The sequence below is a fragment of the Scardinius erythrophthalmus genome (assembly GCF_964197995.2).
Source record: "Scardinius erythrophthalmus genome assembly, chromosome: 20".
In the NCBI taxonomy this organism is placed as follows: domain Eukaryota; kingdom Metazoa; phylum Chordata; class Actinopteri; order Cypriniformes; family Leuciscidae; genus Scardinius; species Scardinius erythrophthalmus.
The window spans coordinates 1,977,240-1,997,705 of NC_138240.1; the positions used below are offsets into that span (position 1 = coordinate 1,977,240).

At 36.4% G+C, this 20,466-nt stretch overlaps 2 protein-coding genes across 5 annotated transcripts in view; one reads left to right on the forward strand and one right to left on the reverse strand.

The window, feature by feature from the left end:
- pi4kab (phosphatidylinositol 4-kinase, catalytic, alpha b) overlaps positions 1–1,569 on the reverse strand; it is a 59,979-nt gene extending 58,410 nt beyond the window's left edge. For both annotated transcript variants that reach the window (XR_014028951.1, XM_081349127.1), the window contains exon 1: positions 1,437–1,569. Coding sequence is in view for 1 of the 2 variants with exons in the window: in XM_081349127.1 (XP_081205253.1) it covers positions 1,437–1,535 (99 nt within the window). In the remaining variant the exon portion in view is untranslated. The remainder of the gene's footprint in view (positions 1–1,436) is intronic.
- A 1,318-nt stretch (positions 1,570–2,887) lies between these two features.
- Positions 2,888–10,761, forward strand: snap29 (synaptosome associated protein 29). 3 transcript variants are annotated; one of them, XM_081348738.1, is made up of 6 exons: positions 2,888–3,006; positions 3,956–4,225; positions 6,238–6,437; positions 6,801–6,886; positions 8,389–8,493; positions 9,820–10,761. In XM_081348738.1, the coding sequence occupies exons 2-6, from the start codon at positions 3,986–3,988 to the stop codon at positions 9,978–9,980; spliced, it is 792 nt and encodes a 263-aa protein (XP_081204864.1). In that variant the 5' UTR covers positions 2,888–3,006; positions 3,956–3,985; the 3' UTR covers positions 9,981–10,761. The 3 variants fall into 3 exon arrangements, with proteins under 3 accessions (XP_081204864.1, XP_081204865.1, XP_081204866.1); XM_081348739.1 differs by having other exon boundaries at positions 3,980–4,225; positions 9,820–10,732; XM_081348740.1 differs by having other exon boundaries at positions 3,002–3,014; positions 3,980–4,225; positions 9,820–10,732.
- The last annotated feature ends 9,705 nt before the right edge of the window (positions 10,762–20,466 follow it).

Consider the following 20,466-nt stretch of genomic DNA (forward strand, 5'->3'; position numbering starts at 1 on the left):
GTATAGTACATTAATTGTATACTAGATTGCATAACCATATGCATTAATTCAGATATTTATATGTTATAACATGCTATGATGAAACAAATAATCAGTTATAATACCATTTGTACACAAATCCAAAGGAAACACTCAAAGTGCATTTAACAGCATACCACATGCGTCACGCACGAATCTATGAATCTGATTCATTCCCCTTATAACACTCTTAATACAGTACATATTTATTAACAGTCAACCAGATCTCTTTTCTTTCACAAAACAGAACTAATTAAAGAACATACCTGTAAACAAATAGAGATCATCAGTCTCACACCCAAAAAGGGGCAAATTTGACAAGCTATAATAACTGATCTGGGGGGGATTTTGAGCTGAAGTTTCAGACACATTCTGGGGACACCAGAGATTTATATTACATCTTGTGAAAATGGGCATAACATGTCACCTTTAAGAGAATCACACATGGCTTGAGAGCATGCATGTGTGTGGGGTAAACGCCTGCAAATAACACCAGATGACTGCAGTCTGTGTGGAAGTACATGATCATGTATGAAAGATGAATCTGTCAGTGCGATGAGGCAATGCATTTCACAAGCACTGTAAAGGACGTCTACACCTGATGCTGCCGCTGCATTAAACACCATCATAGCTGTTTTTCACTATCAGAGACACAAGCACTGACGCAGCTGGCACTATCTGGCACCACTTACTGCCTGGCATCAGCGTAAAAGCCTCTAGACACGTGACACTTTTCAGTTTCGCATATCAAGTATATTTTATAAAATGTAAACAAGCATTCAATGCAAAATCGTCAGTAGTTTTCGGACAGATGTGATGCATTTATTCAGCTCAAGCTCAACTAACACAAAATATCATGCTTTTTTTCTCTCCATATTTCAAGATGTTTTTGAGCAAACAACAAGTATTCATTACTACAATGAGCTCATTGTTTCTGCCTTAAATTAATGTTTAAATTAATAAATTTTTAGCTAACTGTGATTTAGAACATTTACATTTCTGAAATACATAACTTAGACAGTTAGCTACCTCTGATAACACATCATTATGGACTCATGCATTGTCTGTAAAGCTGCTTTGAAACGATGTGTATTGTGAAAAGCGCTATACAAATAAATGTGAATTAAATTGAACATGCAATTCTTTAAAGTAAAGAAGACATCATTTTATGTACGTGGTACTCATGCAATGCCATGCAATATTTCAGATCACCATAACAAAAATAAAAACAGGTTAAACGCAGATTGTTTGCGTGCACATAATGAAAGTAAGGTTGCATTACTGTGCAACAAACTTGCCACGCGCTGCAGCCTGTGACACCTGTCGCGTGCATCACGATAATGCAGCACGATATTATAACAAAGCGACGCAGCAGGGTAATGACAGTGTGTGTGTGTGTCTGTGTGTGTGTGTTGTACCTTCTCGACGGGCGCTGGTCTGTGGGCTGCCAGGGAGCGCGCGAGAGACAGAACCGTGTTGAAATAAAACTCGCGCGTCCCACCGCCGCGCGTGGCCATGATTCACGAGAAAAGTTCAAAACACACAAGCGATGATTTCCTCAGCTTTCTGTGGTGGAGAAGAAAAACACGACCGCAATACGGAAAGTGTGAAGGCACAAATAACAGCCAATGAAGAGAGAGAGAGAGAGAGAGAGAGAGAGAGAGAGAGCGCGAGGCGTGTCTGCATTAAAGCATCATCAGTGTGAAGTTTATCTTATTGGCTCATACATCTGATGAGTGTTTACACACAAGTGATGGAGTTTTTTTGTTTTTGTTTTTAATATATAAACGTGTTTTCTGAAACAAATACTATAACAGAGCATTGGCTAAGATATAAAAGATGTTTAAGTTTCTTGCTATTTCTAATTATAATATTTCTGTATAATAAATAAATTATGTTAATGTAAGAAATAATAATTAATATTAATAATACATTGAAATACATCAATCGACGTTATTGATAATAACATTTAGTAGTAGTAGTAGTAGTAGTCGTATAATTAATATATTATTAATTATATTAAATACTTAATATTTATAATAATAATGTATTATTGTTGCTGTTCTTATTATTCACTAACATGTTTATAATGAATAATAATAAGTAGTAGTAGTAGTAGTAGTAGTAGAATATATTGTTATTTTTTATTAATAATAATAATTATGATCGACCATATGGATAATTATGAATAATTATTGTTAATGGAAGTATAATTAAAACATTGTTTTTTATATTAGTAAATAATATTTATAATAATAACATTAATTTATTATTAATGGTGTTGCTGTTATTATTCACTAACTATATTTATAATTAATAATTATAATTAGTAGTAGTAGAATATATTGTTGTATATTTTTATTATTTAATATTTATAATTATTAATAATAATCAGTAGTAGTAGTAGTAGTAGTAGTAGTAGTAGAATATATTGTTGTATATTTTTATTATTTAATATTTATAATTATTAATAATAATCAGTAGTAGTAGTAGTAGTAGTAGTAGTAGAATATATTGTTGTATATTTTTATTATTTAATATTTATAATTATTAATAATAATCAGTAGTAGTAGTAGTAGTAGTAGTAGAATATATTGTTGTATATTTTTATTATTTAATATTTATAATTATTAATAATAATCATTAGTAGTAGTAGTAGTAGTAGTAGTAGAATAGTATAATTGTTTATTTTTATTATTATTTATAAGAAGAAGAAAAAGAAGAAGAAAAATATTTAAAAGTGTATTTTGTGGCTCTAGCTATCTCTGTTTTCAAATCCTAGCTATTGGTTTCGAATTGTAAACGACGCTGTCATAATTTATGACAGTTTAGGATGACTCATAAATAATAACTAAAAGTGAAAACAGGCGGAATGAAAAACGAGGAGGAGCCTATCTGACGTCACGATGACATCACCGGAAGTGTTTCGCCATTAGCGTCAGCTCAGCTGATAGCAGGAGAACAAATCTCTCTCTCCAGCGATCAAAGGTACAAATGTATGAATTTATCGATACAGTGTTCGATATATAGTATTTTAATCTGACAGACTGAGAGGAAATGTAATTGAAGACGATGTAGGGTTTATTTAAAGGTTGTTTTAGGCAACATAAAGTAGCTCAGAATCAGATAGATAACAGATGAGTTTCTACAGCATTCAGTTTAAATGTAGTTAAGTAACACATATTTATGAAATATTTTCACATTTTATATAGTGTATATCTATATGTATATCGATGATGTTATGTCAGTTATAATAGTTTGTTCAGGATAGTTTAATATAATCTCAAAAACTTCTGTTATTTAAAGCATCTCCTTTCATTGCCTTACTTATTATTTCATCTTATAATAATTCATATTTTATATATATATAGATGCGGTAACACTTTACAATAAGGTTCATTAGTTAACTACCTTAGTTAACATGAACTATGAATGAACAATACTTCGTCAGCATTTATTAATCTTAGTTAATATTAATTTCAACATTTACTAATACATTATTAAAATCAAAGGTTGTATTTGTTAACATTAGTTAATGCACTGTGAACTAACATGAAGAAACAATGAACAGCTGCATTTTTATAAACTAAAATTAACAAAGATAATTAAATAAAGTAACAAATGTATTGCTCATTGTTAGTTCATGTTAGTTAATACATTAACTAATGTTAACTAATGAACATTATTGTGTAAAGTTACCTTATACCTATCATATATATCTATGGCATGAGATGTTTATTTTTCCTATGTTTTATGTCTCTTGATTTGTTTTATTTGTATTATGTTTTATATAAAGTATGTATTTATTAATTTTTCTGTACAGCACTTTGGTGCACTTCGGTATAAATAAAGTTTGAGATATATATATATATATATATATATATGTGTGTGTGTGTGTGTGTGTGTGTGTGTGTGTGTGTGTGTGTGTGTGTGTAAGTACTGTGCTCTCTTCTCACTGAAGTTCAGGATGTCTGCCTACCCCAAAACCCGCAATCCTTTCGCTGATGATGATGATGATGAAGAGGCTCCGAGAAGAGGCTTTAACTTCGACGATGATCCGGAGGAGAGTTCGCTGAGTCCGGCAGAGAGACGCCAACAACGGCTTCAGCAGGAAGTGATGCGTACAGCGCAGTCGGCCGTGGACAGCAGCCACCGCTCGCTCGGACTCATCTACCAATCCGAGAAAGTCGGATCCGAGACGGCAGAGGTGAGAGGAAACTTAAAGAGATAGTTCACCAATTTTTTTTTACTATCCCATAATTTACTTACCCTCATCCTAGGTAGGGGTGTGACAGTTAGTATATAACTGTGAGACCGACGGTTATAGTTGAACACCGTCATTACAACTCTATAACCGCCAAAACCGTGTTATTAAAATATTTTTTACAAACATTTTTTACCATAGAGAATGTTTAAATACTAATTCAAAACAATTGTTAACAGTCTGTGTTATTAATGGTCTACGTCGTTTCCAACTGTATTTGATTCTTTGCCAAGTAGCCCTGACCGACCGCCAATCATTTGAGATAGAAATAAAAGCTATGACTATGATATAGTGATGTGCCATCATTATGAGATTCATTAAACAAATGAAAAACATTTGCAATAATAAACATTAGCAATGAACATTTGCAATTGGGAGACATGGTTTTTACCACTTAATGAAGTTTTGCTTTGTAGAAAGCCTTTCTTTAAAGCGAATTTCGTTTTGTACAAATTGTATCTTAATTTTAATAAATGTTTCATCAACCAATTGCATGTATTTAATAAATAAAAAGCAAATATAGGAGACAATATAATAACCGTGACATGGAGGCTCCGATGCGCCGCGTTCACTTGCATTGCATTGTGAAGTTGAACTAGAGCGCATCTCATCATAAATGAATGAAACTCAGCGTTGGGCCTATGCCTCATACATTAGCATTAAATATCTTTGCTGGATCCTTTCTAGAACAGACAAGGGCTTTCTTGCGACTCACATCAGCAGAGCATTGCATCGTCCATAGACCGCAAAACAATCAGCGGATGGCGGGCGGGTGCGGCTTTGAAATCTGGTCAAAAAATGTTGGTGCGGATGATGAGTTTTATGATGCGGTTGCGGATGAACTAATACCCCATCCAGGTATCTCTATTGATAACAACATTGAACACTACACAAATATTAATTTTATTCAAACTAAGTTGTCCTATAACAGACGAACGTCGTATGTTACGAACCGTCACATTTGACTCACGTCATAACCGTCATCACCAATTCTGAAACCGGCACACCCCTAATCCTAGGTGTATATGACATTCTTCTGTCAGCCGAAAACAGAGTTATATTATAAAATCTCCTGGCTCTTCCATGCTTTATAATGGGAGTGAATGGTAACTTAGATTTTGAAGCCCCCAAAAAAGCGCATCCATCCATCATTAAAGTGATCCATACGGCTCCAGGGGTTTATAAAGGCCTTCTGAAGCGAAGAAAAATATCCATATAACTTTATAAACTATAATCACTGGCTTCCGGTAACAACCACCGTACGCGAGTCTAGTTCCAGCGGAAGAGTGATCTCTGACCCGACGCATGACGAGTGACCTCTGACCCCACGCATTACGAGTGACCTCTGACCCCACGCAAGACGTATTGATGAACGCAGAAGTGCAGAGAATAGAGTAAAACAAACACCGGTCATGGATTAGAAGTCTAAAAGGAGAATTTTTAAAGAGAAATGTGGGAGGAGCTTGAGTTTGTTGTTTGAACCGCGAGAAGCGTCGACTCTCACCTGAGCTTACGCTACTCCTACATCCTATGTCATGTGTCGGGTCAGAGGTCACTCTTTAGGTCAGAGGTCACTCGTCATGTGTCGGGTCAGAGGTCACTCTTTAGGTCAGAGGTCACTCGTCATGTGTCGGGTCAGAGGTCACTCTTCCCTCAGAAGTAGACTCTCGTACGGCCGTTATGATTATAGTTTATAAAGTTTTAAATATGGATATTTTTCTTACACAAACACATGGCTTCGCTTCAGAAGGCCTTTATAAACCCCTGGAGCCGTATGGATCACTTTTATGATGGATGGATGCGCTTTTTTGAGCTTCAATAAAACAAGGTATATTCACTCCCATTATAAAGCTTGGAAGAGCCAGGATATTTTTTAATATAACTCGGATTGAGTTCGACTAACTACGTTTCTTGCTTTGGCTATTTCATTAAAATCGCTTGATTGTTTTCCACAGGAACTGATTCGTCAGGGTGAAGCTTTGAAAAGGACGGAGAGAATGATTGACAACATGGATCAGGACATGAAGACGAGCCAGAGGCATATAAACACCATTAAGAGTGTGTGGGGGGGGATGGTCAACTATTTCAAAGGCAAACCTGAACCTCCCAGACCGGCACAGAAGGAGCAGCCGGTGTCCTACGAGGGACACAGCAGGTACAGTCACACACCAGCCCAATACTAGCAGCTTTTACACGTTTACACGCGCTCATAAGTGCTAGAATTGTTCTTGTTCTTCAAAATGATATAAAATGTGCATTGCTTTCCTATCTTAAAGCTAAATTTGCCTACTAATTAAGTAACTTCACACATTAAAGCAAAAGCCTTTCAATTTAACATGAAATGAAACCAAGGCTGTGATGAATAGACGTAAAATAATATGTGAATGGACTGAGACTGTAGTGTACATCAACCTTCAGAGCCTTGCTTTGATTCTTAGTCAGGAAAGATGCCATATCTGGAAATGCAAAGAGTCTGAATATTATTTAACAGCGAAACGGTGTTGTCTGATGATGTTAGCTTACAGAATGCACTAGCGGAGAGCAAACAGCAGGAGGACAAGTATCAGGCCAGCCACCCCAACCTCAGGAAACTGGAGACATCTGGTAAACACACATGACTGCGCACTGACCAACTTCTACGTTTACCCATGTATCTTTGAGAGCCCGTTTTTGAACTTTCAATCAATAGCTAAGCCACGCCCCCAAAAGCGATGAGCCAATCACAGTGCGCATAGCTAACCCAATACGCTCGGACATTCTCTGCTTCCACGTCCATTGAAATGCATTGCAGTTAGTCAGTTTTTATTCGTTTTTATATGTTTTTTCTTGTCATTTTAAGTTTAAAATGGTCAAACGGTGTGCATGGGGCATGTAACTCTGACACTAGGTATCCTGAGAGGCTGGGCTACGGTGTGTATTTTTTACCCTTTCCCAAGCCACATCTCAACCGAGATAAGTGTCTAATCTGGATTAAGTTATGCGGTAACTTAGACCACAACACCAACTAAACGTGGATAAATTAAACAAGGATGTCTACATCTGTTCTAAGGTAAGTCAACAACGTATTTGAACGGTATCTTTAACGTAACGTTAGGTTAACGTTAGCCTAGCTTCTAGCTGAACAAAATGATGGAGTATGTTTTTATGTTTCCACTGTTTGATCGCGCCCGCGCCTCTCTCTCTGACACACACACACACACACACACACACACACACACACACATTTCAGCATTGCAATCTCCAAAAATCATCAATTGCCTCCTGTGAAATGTCTCCTACTGTGACAGCTGCCATAGCGCCTGTTACCGAATGTTGACTGTTTGTCCGAGTGAGTGGAGGGGGCGTGGCTTAGCCATAGGTCAATTGCTTTGCAGAATGATTGACAGTTTCGAAGCGCCTGGTCAAACGGTGTAAATGCAGCGAAAACAAAACCCAAACATGCACTAAAACACTGTTTACAAACCATTTGCAGATGTTTTATTGAAAGTGTAATCTATTAAATGCAATTAACAAATCATCTAATACCATTACATGTGAAGTGTCTGAATAATCTGTTGTTTTATTAAATTATAGGGCTTGTTTTGTTGGAGAGTTTGGTTAATCAGGCCAATAAGAGACTAACTTTCCCAGTAACTAACAATGAACAATACATTAGTTACAGTATTCATTAATCTTTGTTAATGTTAGTTAATAAAAAATGACTGTTTATTAGTTAATGTCAGCTCAGTTTCTTTAAATAATAACAAATACAACTTTTGATTTGAATGAAGTAATAGTAAATGCTGTAATTAACATTAACAAAGATTAATAAATGCTTTAGAAGTGTTTCATTGTTAGTTCGTGTTAGCTAATGTAATTCGCTAATGTTAACGAGACGATTAACTACAACTCTTTCTCGCTATCGAACAAACGTGTCGGTAAAATTGATCAAACTGATCCGAGATCAGGCAGAAACCACTGGGTCATGGGTTCACTTTGAAATGTCTGAATGTTGTGTAGACTTGAAATCATCAATGAATCTCAAAGGTTTCGAGTGCTTTCGCAGAGACAGAGCTCAGTGTCGGATAAAAGCGGCTCATCAGAATCACAAATGTTTGTTTGAACAGGTTTCGGTGCTTCCGCTTCCCTGGATAACGGGCCGTCCGATCAGAACGGATATCCTAAGAACAAACAGCTGCGGGCCGCACATCAACAGCTGGACTCAAACCTCGGTGAGAAACACGAGTTTAAAGGGATATTTCACCGCTGGAAACATGAATGTGTATTTAAATTGGGTCATTTATGTAGTAGAAATGTGAAATTATTTTAGGAGTTGGTGCCTTCTAGACTGAAATGTATTTTTGGCTCATGTGGATGAAAGACTACAACTCCCAGAATGCACTTGCTTCGCTGCCCTACGAGGACACTCCCAAGCCACGCCCACCGGTTACAGAGGGCAGTATCAGGAGAAATGACACAACTAGGCTAGTAGTCGACTCGAAACTGAAAAGACGGCGTTTTATGGTGAGATCCCCCTATGGGCGGGTTGAGGACATGCGGAACTAGCGCCTCCTACTGGCTGGAGTCTCTCGCCTCTGGACAGAAAAGCCTCAATTGACGCTAAATGACGATTTTTGAGTCATCTGAGGTTTTTTTCCAGACACACAATACAGAAATCTCTCGTCTCAGGGGGACATGAGGGAGGGAAGCACGGCCGCTCGAAAATACTACCGGGTTTCTACTGATACAAAGCTTAATGCTAATCGGTATCCCTTTAACTTTCATCCTTACCATCCTTAAATGTTTTTACAAATTGAGTGTTCATCGGAGGGGTCCAAGACCCCAAGACTTTTGTCGAACTTGAACCACAAATACACTTTTTTTTTTTTTTTTTTTATGGATTCAAGATGTTTTGTGGTTGAAATGTAAAAAAGTAACAAATCTTTCACTCTCAGGTCAATTTGACCCCCTTAGGAATGAATGTACCGGTAATGCTTCAGTACACATAGGAAAAACCTAAAAATGCTCAAAATTCAAACCAAAAAATTATTTTATAATGTCTACATGTGTATTTGAACGCATACTGACCTGAAGTGACTTTAGGACCCAGAGGAACAGCTTGTTTGCTCCATATAGACTAGAGATATAAGGCCATCTAGTGGCAAGTCATAAAACATCATGTTATATAGTTTGTTTTCCACAAGAGGTCGTCAAAGAAGTCACGCAAATGTAAGATATTTTGAGCTGAATTAAAAGGTTTATGCATGAAAGTGTGAGGTATTTTGAATTTAATTTGAAAGAATGTGAGGAATGTGCTTAAATTACAATTTATTACTTATTGATTAAATCTAGTAATTTAAAGGTAAATAAAATAAAAAATTTGCATTAAAAAATAGAAACATTGTATCAAAATGAAATAAAATAAGCTTTCTGGACAAAAAAAAAAAAAAAAGTATAATTTTAGGGTAATTTTGACCTGCGAGAGAAGGATGATATCTTGTACCGTAACTTGGATCAGATGCCTCACTCACAGGATCTGATGTGTGTTTGGTCTCCAGATGAGATGGCGTCGGGTCTGGGCCGTCTGAAGAATCTGGGTCTGGGACTGCAGGCGGAGATCGACGACCAGGACGTTTCTCTCGACTCGTTGCTCAACAAGGTCGACAATATGGACGGCAAGATCAGCTCCACCAACCGGCAACTCAAAAACCTCAAATAGACTCTGAGTGTGTGTCGTCTCATGGCCAAGATGCTGTCGGCAGCGATCCAAACTGAAAACATTTTTATCTTCTCTCCAAGGGAGGTGTGTGTGTTTGTGTCTATGCATATGTGTGTTGGAGAAGTTCAACATTCTGCCTTCGTTTAGTCACTGACATTAAACAGTATGATTATACATAAGCCGTGGATGCCTCTGTGTGCGACTGTTCGAGATTGATGTGAATAAACTGCTGATGATCTTTGAGTTTAACATGTTATCTGTAAGATATGTCAGAGATGCACACAGAACCATTTCAATTTTTTAACCATACCTTACACTCTTTAACTCTGAACACCTAGCTTAGAAATCACTGTATATTCCCTTTGTTTGAGAAAATTCATTTTTATAATGATGTATCCTCATATCCCATGTAAGCACATTAATGGAGTGCTGTGTATAAAGGTGATAGTAGGACAGAAAGATATTGGTCTGACTCATTTCACCACAGGCTATAGAGATTAGTACTCGGTCCTTATGTTAATCACTATTTTGAATGCAACCCACAAACTTGTGTCATTTTCTTTTTCAGTTCTGTATTAGGGTAGCTTTATTGATAGAATCTGCTGAGGTTTTACTATTGTTTCTGGAATTCATCATTCAAATGTTGTACTCCTAATAAAGCAAACAATTTCTGTCTGCTGAATGTGACGTGGAATATGTGAACATAAATAAAAAATGTTTTAATATGTTAGTCACTTAATTTGTCACTGCAGTAGATGAAAAATAATGCTAGAAAACAGTGTAAATGGGCAGCAAAGAGCATGCAGTACTATGTAAATATCATAGAACATTAATTTTAGTATTATAATTTATATCAAAATATCATGCCCTCTGACACTGCCACGGTAAGCTAGTTTAAGCGGTACTTGCAAGATCAGTCCGCTAGATGGCGACATATCACACATCTTGAGAAGCCGTTAAAGGGACAGTTAACAAAAATAAAATAAAATGTTGACAGTTACGGAATGCCAGACCGGGGGCCTGTACCATGAAGGTAGCTGAACAAACTCGGGGTTACAGGATAAGTTTTGAGTTGACAAAACCAAACCGATGCTCCGAGGCTTTATTGGTACCATGATGCAGCTCATCAACTTTCTCTGTCAACTCAGGCTTTGATCCTCAAGCTATGATTACTCCACGCGCGCGTGCACATTAAAGAGTGACGTCGACACTGAACAACCAATCGCGGGTCGCGATTTTTCCGCGGAGGAGCAAGAGATAATCATTCATAATTACGATGAATTTAAATATGTATTTCAAGCTCGAAACAATACGGTTTCTGCGGCCAAAGCAAGAGAAGACTGTTGGAGAAAGATTGCTTATTGTTAATGTGTAAGTTAAACAAATACGTTCTATATTTATGTAAAATTATGTATGTATGTGGAGCCTATAACCTACGTGTAATATAGCCTATAGCCTATTTTTATAATATATAAAAATGTGCATGTACCTGTACTAAGAAAAATTAATATTCATTGATTTTTAGATGCAACCCCAACTCCAAATGTTCTTGGCAGTAGATAAAGACAAAATATAAAAATATAATTCAAAGTGGTGAGTATTTACCACAACCTTTTATTACTTTTGTGAGCATTTTATCACAAACACTTGTTTGAAGAAAACAGAAATAAATAATTAAATTCAAAAAAACAGAATACACTGGCGGAGTAGTTGGCTCTGAGTAAGGGACGGCCGATTATGGATGGGATTACAGGTGCTGTACAATCTGACCCTGGTGCTGGCTCCTCTAAGCAAGTAACACTGGGTACGTGTGCAATACATTACTACTTTTTTTTAAGTTGTAAATATGCCTGACTGTATGTTCTGCAGTAGAGGGAAATACAGTGTCCCTGTTGAAGCCAGCACACATACACAGTCTCCCACACAGAGGTCAGTATGCAGCAGACAGAACACCAAACATAACCTGCTTTACAACAGTTATGCTTTACATTGGCCTATTTTTATTTATTAGGGTGGAGGAAATGAAGACACTCTGTCTGTGTGTTCTCAGCTGTTGCTGATGTGAATGCACTGGGCTTTTTATTGTGGCAAACATTTGAATGTGTGGCATAAAAAAGGGACTGGCCCTTACACATCTCTTTTATTGTAGGATTTTTCACACCTGCCCCAGAAACTGAGGCCTGTACCTCAATTGGCTTCAGACAAAATCAAACAGCTGGATAAAACTGATCTCAGTATGTATATAGTTGTGTATATATTTGTGTATATAGTTGTGTATATAGTTGTGTATATACAGTGAGGAAAATAAGTATTTGAACACCCTGCTATTTTGCAAGTTCTCCCACTTGGAAATCATGGAGGGGTCTGAAATTGTCATCGTATGTGCATGTCCACTGTGAGAGACATAATCAAAAAAAAAAAAAATCCAGAAATCACAATATATGATTTTTTAACTATTTATTTGTATGATACAGCTGCAAATAAGTATTTGAACACCTGTCTATCAGCCAGAATTCTGACCCTCAAAGACCTGTTAGTCTGCCTTTAAAATGTCCACCTCCACTCCATTTATTATCCTAAATTAGATGCACCTGTTTGAGGTCGTTAGCTGCATAAAGACACCTGTCCACCCCATACAATCAGTAAGAATCCAACTACTAACATGGCCAAGACCAAAGAGCTGTCCAAAGACACTAGAGACACAATTGTACACCTCCACAAGGCTGGAAAGGGCTACAGGGAAATTGCCAAGCAGCTTGGTGAAAAAAGGTCCACTGTTGGAGCAATCATTAGAAAATGGAAGAAGCTAAACATGACTGTCAATCTCCCTCGGACTGGGGCTCCATGCAAGATCTCACCTCGTGGGGTCTCAATGATCCTAAGAAAGGTGAGAAATCAGCCCAGAACTACACGGGAGGAGCTGGTCAATGACCTGAAAAGAGCTGGGACCACCGTTTCCAAGGTTACTGTTGGTAATACACTAAGACGTCATGGTTTGAAATCATGAATGGCACGGAAGGTTCCCCTGCTTAAACCAGCACATGTCAAGGCCCGTCTTAAGTTTGCCAATGACCATTTGGATGATCCAGAGGAGTCATGGGAGAAAGTCATGTGGTCAGATGAGAACAAAATAGAACTTTTTGGTCATAATTCCACTAAACGTGTTTGGAGGAAGAAGAATGATGAGTACCATCCCAAGAACACCATCCCTACTGTGAAGCATGGGGGGGGTAGCATCATGCTTTGGGGTGTTTTTCTGCACATGGGACAGGGCGACTGCACTGTATTATTATGGAGAGGATGACCGGGGCCATATATTGCGAGATTTTGCGGAACAACCTCCTTCCCTCAGTTAGAGCATTGAAGATGGGTCGAGGCTGGGTCTTCCAACATGACAATGACCCGAAGCACACAGCCAGGATAACCAAGGAGTGGCTCTGTAAGAAGCATATCAAGGTTCTGGCGTGGCCTAGCCAGTCTCCAGACCTAAACCCAATAGAGAATCTTTGGAGGGAGCTCAAACTCTGTGTTTCTCAGCGACAGCCCAGAAACCTGACTGATCTAGAGAAGATCTGTGTGGAGGAGTGGGCCAAAATCCCTCCTGCAGTGTGTGCAAACCTGGTGAAAAACTACAGGAAACGTTTGACCTCTGTAATTGCAAACAAAGGCTACTGTACCAAATATTAACATTGATTTTCTCAGGTGTTCAAATACTTATTTGTAGCTGTATCATACAAATAAATAGTTAAAAAATCATACATTGTGATTTCTGGATTTTCTTTTTTTAGATTATGTCTCTCACAGTGGACATGCACCTACGATGGCAATTTCAGACCCCTCCATGATGTCTAAGTAGGAGAACTTGCAAAATAGCAGGGTGTTCAAATACTTATTTTCCTCACTGTATATATATATATATATATATATATATATATATATATATATATATATATATATATATATATATATATATATATATATATATATTAGAACTTATTTAACCAAGTAACACTTTAGTATGAATATTTATTAATGCAACTTTCTCTTGCTCTCTTTCTCCCTCCCATCCCACAAAACCAATAAAACAGTGTGAGACATATCTGCAGTTTCAATGTGCTTTTATTAAGTGTAATATTGTATGGTGATTGCATCTACATCTGCACCAGCTGGGTGGTCAAGTGTGATCGGGTCAGTTTCATCGGGGAGAAGCTGGTTTTGTGGTGTTTCTCGCTCCGTTCTACTGGTGGCTATATTGTGCAGAATGGCACATGCAGACACTATCTGTGACGCCCGCTCTGGTGACTCTTAAGGGCCAAACACAGTTGAAATGTGCCTTTAGGATGCCAAAGGTCATCTCTATCTTTACTCTGGTTTTACTGAGGGCCACACTGAAGCGGTGCTGTGGCCCTGTCTGAGGGTCATGATAGGGGGTTATTGGGTATGTTTTTCTAGCTCCGTTCAAATTAACAGTGTTTTGTATTGTACCAAATTTAATTTGCTTTCCTCAAAGTGCTGACACAACACAGAATCATGGAACATTCGTGAGACAAGCACTGGAGCCAGGCCATTTGGCATCCAAACTTGATCATATGTTCATGACCACAAGTCGTCTGCAGATGAAATGTTTAGTAGATCATTGTTATATCTGTTAATGTTACTATTAATTTAAAGATTCATCTCACAGAAAATAATCTCACATATTCACATGATCTCTACCAGAACATTATGGCTGTGATAGGACTTCCTATTAACATAATCTGCCTCATGTTCCCCTAGAGCAGTGGAGATTGGAGCAATAGACTGCATACATGTTGCAATGACTTGGGAATCATATCATAAGATTAACAGAAGAATAATAAAAAAAGATTCAAAATAATTCTTAACATGTATTATATTGTATAGTACACTTGTGAAATTTGCTTTAAAAAAGTGTTCATGTGATGTCACCCTATCAATATATCTTACTGGCAATTTTATAAAAGCCCTCTTTTATGGACATGGTCGATAAATGTCCGGGGAACACTAATGAAACTTTTCATGTACTCCTGCAGAGCGAGGACCACCTTGCGAATGGTTTGACAAACCGTGTTTTCCCTTAGCTTCTGTGCGTCACCCACTGTGCAAGAATGTAGCACTACCACTTGCACAAAAACAAAAAAAAAAAAACAAAAAAAAAAACCCAACCCAATACCATTTGCGGTACAGTAAGTGCATGAATTCGACGTGTTAAATTCTTTATGCGCGGCTCAAGAAGTTCGCAAAGATAAGAAATTCCTTCCGCGGAAAACCTGTATCTTTCATACAAGTAGCCTAACTATCAGTTAAGGCAAGGGGATTTTGTCTAGCTAAAAACTCTTTCTCTACGAAGTGCTCGTCAAACAATTTGCGCTGAGATGTCCACCGGATTTGGAAGAAAAGGTGAAGTCATTGCAACAGACACTTGGAATAAGTTACGTCACCTATATGTTTCTTTGCTCTCAGCTGATTGGTCAAACTTCAGTCTGAGATCTTGAATCCAGAACATAACCTGCCCCGGAGCAGGTTAGCCGTGCAGCGTAAGATACCATGGCAACGAACACCGATTAAAGCCGAGCTACTTTCATAGTACCTAAAACCCAGGGTTGGCAGAAACTAAGCTGAAACATAGCTGGCTAGCCACCTAATCCAGCTTCATGGTACAGGCCCCTGGCTTAATAATAAATAAATATACGAAGAAATGTAAAAAAAAAAAAAAAAAAAAAAAGAGAGAGAGATAAATAAATGTAGACATAAATACATACATTAATAAATGGGAAAATAAATAAAAGTGGAAATAAATAAATGTGGAAAAAAATACATTTAATACACAAATAAGGAAATAAAAGTATAAATACTCATTTATTTTATTTTATATTTCTACATATATTTATGTTTTTTGTTTTGTTTTTATTATTAAGTTAGATCTGGCATTCAAAAGACAGTTGACTGTCTGATTAGTACTAACATTCTTCTAAATATCTTTTGTGTTCAACAGAAGACAGAAACTCATACATGTTTGGAACAACTTGAGGTTGAGAAAGTACAAAATATTCGTTTTTGGGTAAACTTTCCCTTCAACATGTTATTATTGAGACCATTAACTAATTAAGTTCTCTATTCGCTTTATCACCAGAAAAAAAAAAATCTGGTAAACGAGCTCGATAAAACACGTTGATAGATCAAGAAGCGACGTTTCTCCAGAGCCGCACACACTCATTATCATTCTTCCTCGCGTGCACATCTGCGCGCGCGACACAAGGCCTTCATTAACGGTTCGCGCGAGCATCTGTTTTGCGCGGGAGACTGGCTGACTGGCGGCTGGTTTCGCTGAGGTGAGTTAGTGACATTCTGTGGTTTATTATGTAATCAGTTGACTCATTAAGTCACAAAATGACTTGTAAACGTAGGGTTTGTGGCTGTGGGAAGAATGTTAGCAGTCTGTTCCTGAAAGGAAAATACACACACACACAAACACACACAAGGGAAAAGTGCATCACACACGCCCAGTGCTCTTTCCTACTTTACTAATGTTGAAATACACTGCAGATAAAACACAGTTCTGCTCAGTTTAATCAGATTTTCATTGGTTATGTTCACTTTTGTATTAGAGTGGCTCACGCATTTAGTTGATGCGCTGGAATGCCTTTCTTTTCAACACCTAATCCCAGAATTCCCTGCTGTCAGCACCCATAAAGCAGTGGTCCAAAGATGACATGTTTCCAATTCCCCCTCGCCTTTTCATTTCACTTATATAATAAACCCTTCACAATAATCAAATAAAACCTGACCAAACCCCTAGAACGTACTATACTAATATCTCTTCATAGTTATATAACAAAGTCCCACCTAAAGCCTCAAGTTTCGATTAGTCTTGATTCTCAAGTACACACTGATTTATTTGTTTATATTTGTCAGAAGCTAACTGGACCAAAGTGAAATTATACAATTAATAAATAGCTATACAAAACATTTAAGATTAAAGGTGCAGTAAGCAATTTCTGAGAAATGCTGTTGATATTTAAAATCACCAAAACAAACACGCCCCTCCCCAAAATGATCACACCCCTATCTTGATAGCCCCACCCCCAAGTTAACTAACAAGCTATGCAGCACAAGCCCCACCCCCCTCATGAGTGGACACGCCCCTTACTGCTGATTAGGGTTTTGACTATTTAATTTGACTATTTGACTATATAATTTGAATATTTAAAAAAAATAATGATATTCGAACGAATATTAGGCAGCCTTTAATATTCAAACCTGTTACGGGCATTATTTTTTGTAAATGTGTTTGCTTGTAAACGTAGTTTTCAATTCAGATTCAGAGGCTTTTTCACGCCTGGTGAAGTTGTGAATCGCGAGCTCATTAGCAAGGCTATTATTGGTCATCTGGGCTCCGGTAGGTGACGTTAGCGTCCTGGTTAGCGCTTATTTTGTATACCAAAACAATGGCCGCGCCAACTCCTACAACAACCAGAACATATACAACTTAAGTTTGATACCAATTTAGGTCTTACTGAAGGCATTTTTATGGTCAAAATATTAATAAATATTAAAATATTAATATTAATAAACAAACAAACTTCGAATATGATTTTTAGGCAAAAGTCAAAGCCCGACTGCTGACTGGCACAGGTGTGTTTTGTTGCTGGTCCGATCCACTTTCAACAGCGTTCCTCAGAAATCGCTTACTGCACCTTTAATAAAAGATTTTTAAAAAGGTGGTATTTTTAAATACATCACTTTTAACATTTCTTTGAATAAAAAAAGCTGTTTATTTACATTAAAAATAGTCCAGTAAATTATTTTTAACAGTTAAGACAAGAAAGGCATGATGATGGTCTCGAATGACCTGAAGGACACCTAGTAAAAACAACTTGATCATAGATTTGAAATTATTAAAAATGCAGCGGCTGTTTGCACTAAATGAAAATAGCGATAGATTCTATTTACACAATGTAAAAATAGCGGTATTTTCTTCACAATAAGTGTAAATAGTAGATGTTGTGCATTCAGTGTTATTGTACATTAAACAGTATGCAATAATAATAGAGTGTAAATGATTTTATTACAATAATTAAATGGATGCCACATTATTGGGACAATAAAGCCCTACACCTACCCCTAACCGATAAACATATTTTTGAATATTTTCTTAATTTTTATTGAAAATAAATGCCTTTCAGATCTGATATGTGATCAGATCAGACGTCAGTGGGCGGAGTTAGTGTCAATAGCCTCCGCCAACAAGCCGGGTTGTTTGCACTTAGTGTAAATAGACACTCCAAATTAGAAAACCTTCTAGGATTTATTTAATGTAACTTGTTTCCGCAACTTGTTTACACACTAAAGAAACACTGTCTCTGCTTTTAAGCCTCACAGAGCCCATGAGAAAGCTCTTTAGTGACCTCACTGGTAAAATTAACCATGATCTCACGGGTGGTGAAATATCACTAAGCTCATCTGTTGTCTTTTCAATGATGTCACTTTTTTATCATTTATGGGCTTTTGCCATTATTATTGTATAATGACAGTCGAGAACAGACAGGAAGTTGGGGGAGAGGGATCTGCTCATGACAGAGACCAGATCTGGACCTGCATCTCTGAACAGCGTTTGTCTGAAACCACTGTACAACAGTTCTGACAAACACATTGAGCCTCATTCATGAAACATGAGCAGAACGAATTAGTGTCCATTACACACACACACACACACACACACACACACACACACACACACACACTGCCCGGCCCCCCCAAAAAAGTTATGTTTGGATTTAAATGCCAAACATATAACATGATAGAAACATAATACACTGCAATAATGATCCAATCATAGACTCTTAAGCATTTGCTTATATATTTATAAATATATTTAGTAAAGACATCCATACATACAGTAGACAGTTTTGTAAGTTTAATAAATTAACAAATATAAACATATATTAAATGGGCATACTTTTGGTAAAAATCTGGTTATTTATACATATTAATTGCAGTATTTATTATATTATATATATATATATATATATATATATATATATATATATATATATATACAGTACAGGTCAAAAGTTTGGAAACATTACTATTTTTAATGTTTTTGAAAGAAGTTTCTTCTGCTCATCAAGCCTGCATTTATTTGATCAAAAATACAGAAAAAAAATGTAATATTGTGATATATTACAATTTAAAATAATTGGTTTTCAATTTATTATACTTTAAATGATCATTTATTTCTGTGATGCAAAGCTGAATTTTCAGGATCATTACTCCAGTCTATCACATGATCCTTTAGAAATCATTCTAATATGATGATTCATTATCAAAGTTGGAAACAGTTCTGCTGCTTAATATTTTTTCATAACCTGTGATACTTTTTTAGGATACTTTAATTAATAAAAAAAAAAAAAGCAGCACATTTTTTAAAAATAGAAATCTTTTGTAAGAACAATTTACACTACTGGTCAGTAATTTGGGGTCAGTAATTTTTTCTTTTTTTGAAATAAATCAATACTTTTATTCAGCAAGGATGTGTTAAATTGATAAAAAAAAGTGATAGTAAAGAAGATTTATATTATTAGAAAATATTTCCATCACTCATAATAAATCAGAATATTAGAATGATTTCTAAAGGATCATGTGATAGACTGGATGTCACATGTGACACTGAAACCTGGAGTAATGATCCTGAAAATTCAGCTTTGCATCAAAGGAATAAATTATTTTTTAAAGTATATTCAAATAGAAAACTATTATTTTAAGTTGTAATAATATTTCACAATATTACTGTTTTTTTCTGCATTTTTGATCAAATAAACGCAGCCTTGATAAGCATTAGAGACTTCTTTCAAAAATATAAAAAAAACATAATGTTTCCAAACTTTTGACCTGTACTGTGTGTGTATATATATATATATATATATATATATATATATATATATTTATATATATATATATATATATATAGTATATAAAAAGTTTTGTAAAGACATTCATACATTTAGAATTTTTGTTTATTATCACTATTATACACTTATTTGTTTGTTTGTTGTTTATACAAAAACAAATTGAAAGCATTTAAGCAGAAGTTTAAAAGGTTTTTATAAGTATAACTTATATTTATCTATTTATTTATATTATCTCTGGTTAGAGTAACTGTGTCAGTCCGTTATTCAGTACATCCTTCAAAAGTGTGTTAGGGACAAAACACATGATTACCTGAATCTCAAGTATGCTGTACTGAGCAAGCATGCAAAAAATGCCTTAAACTATATGTAGTGAGCATAGTATGTGTGCAGACGGGTGTGTGTGTAAACACAAGACGAGCGCTTTGATCTGTAATGAGCACGTGCACGCTGAATACCTCGTACGACGCCGATGATGGGTTAGTGAACCGAGGAAGAATCGCACCAATATGTCAATCATGACACTGAAAAACAACTAAAAAACAAGCAATGAAAGAAAA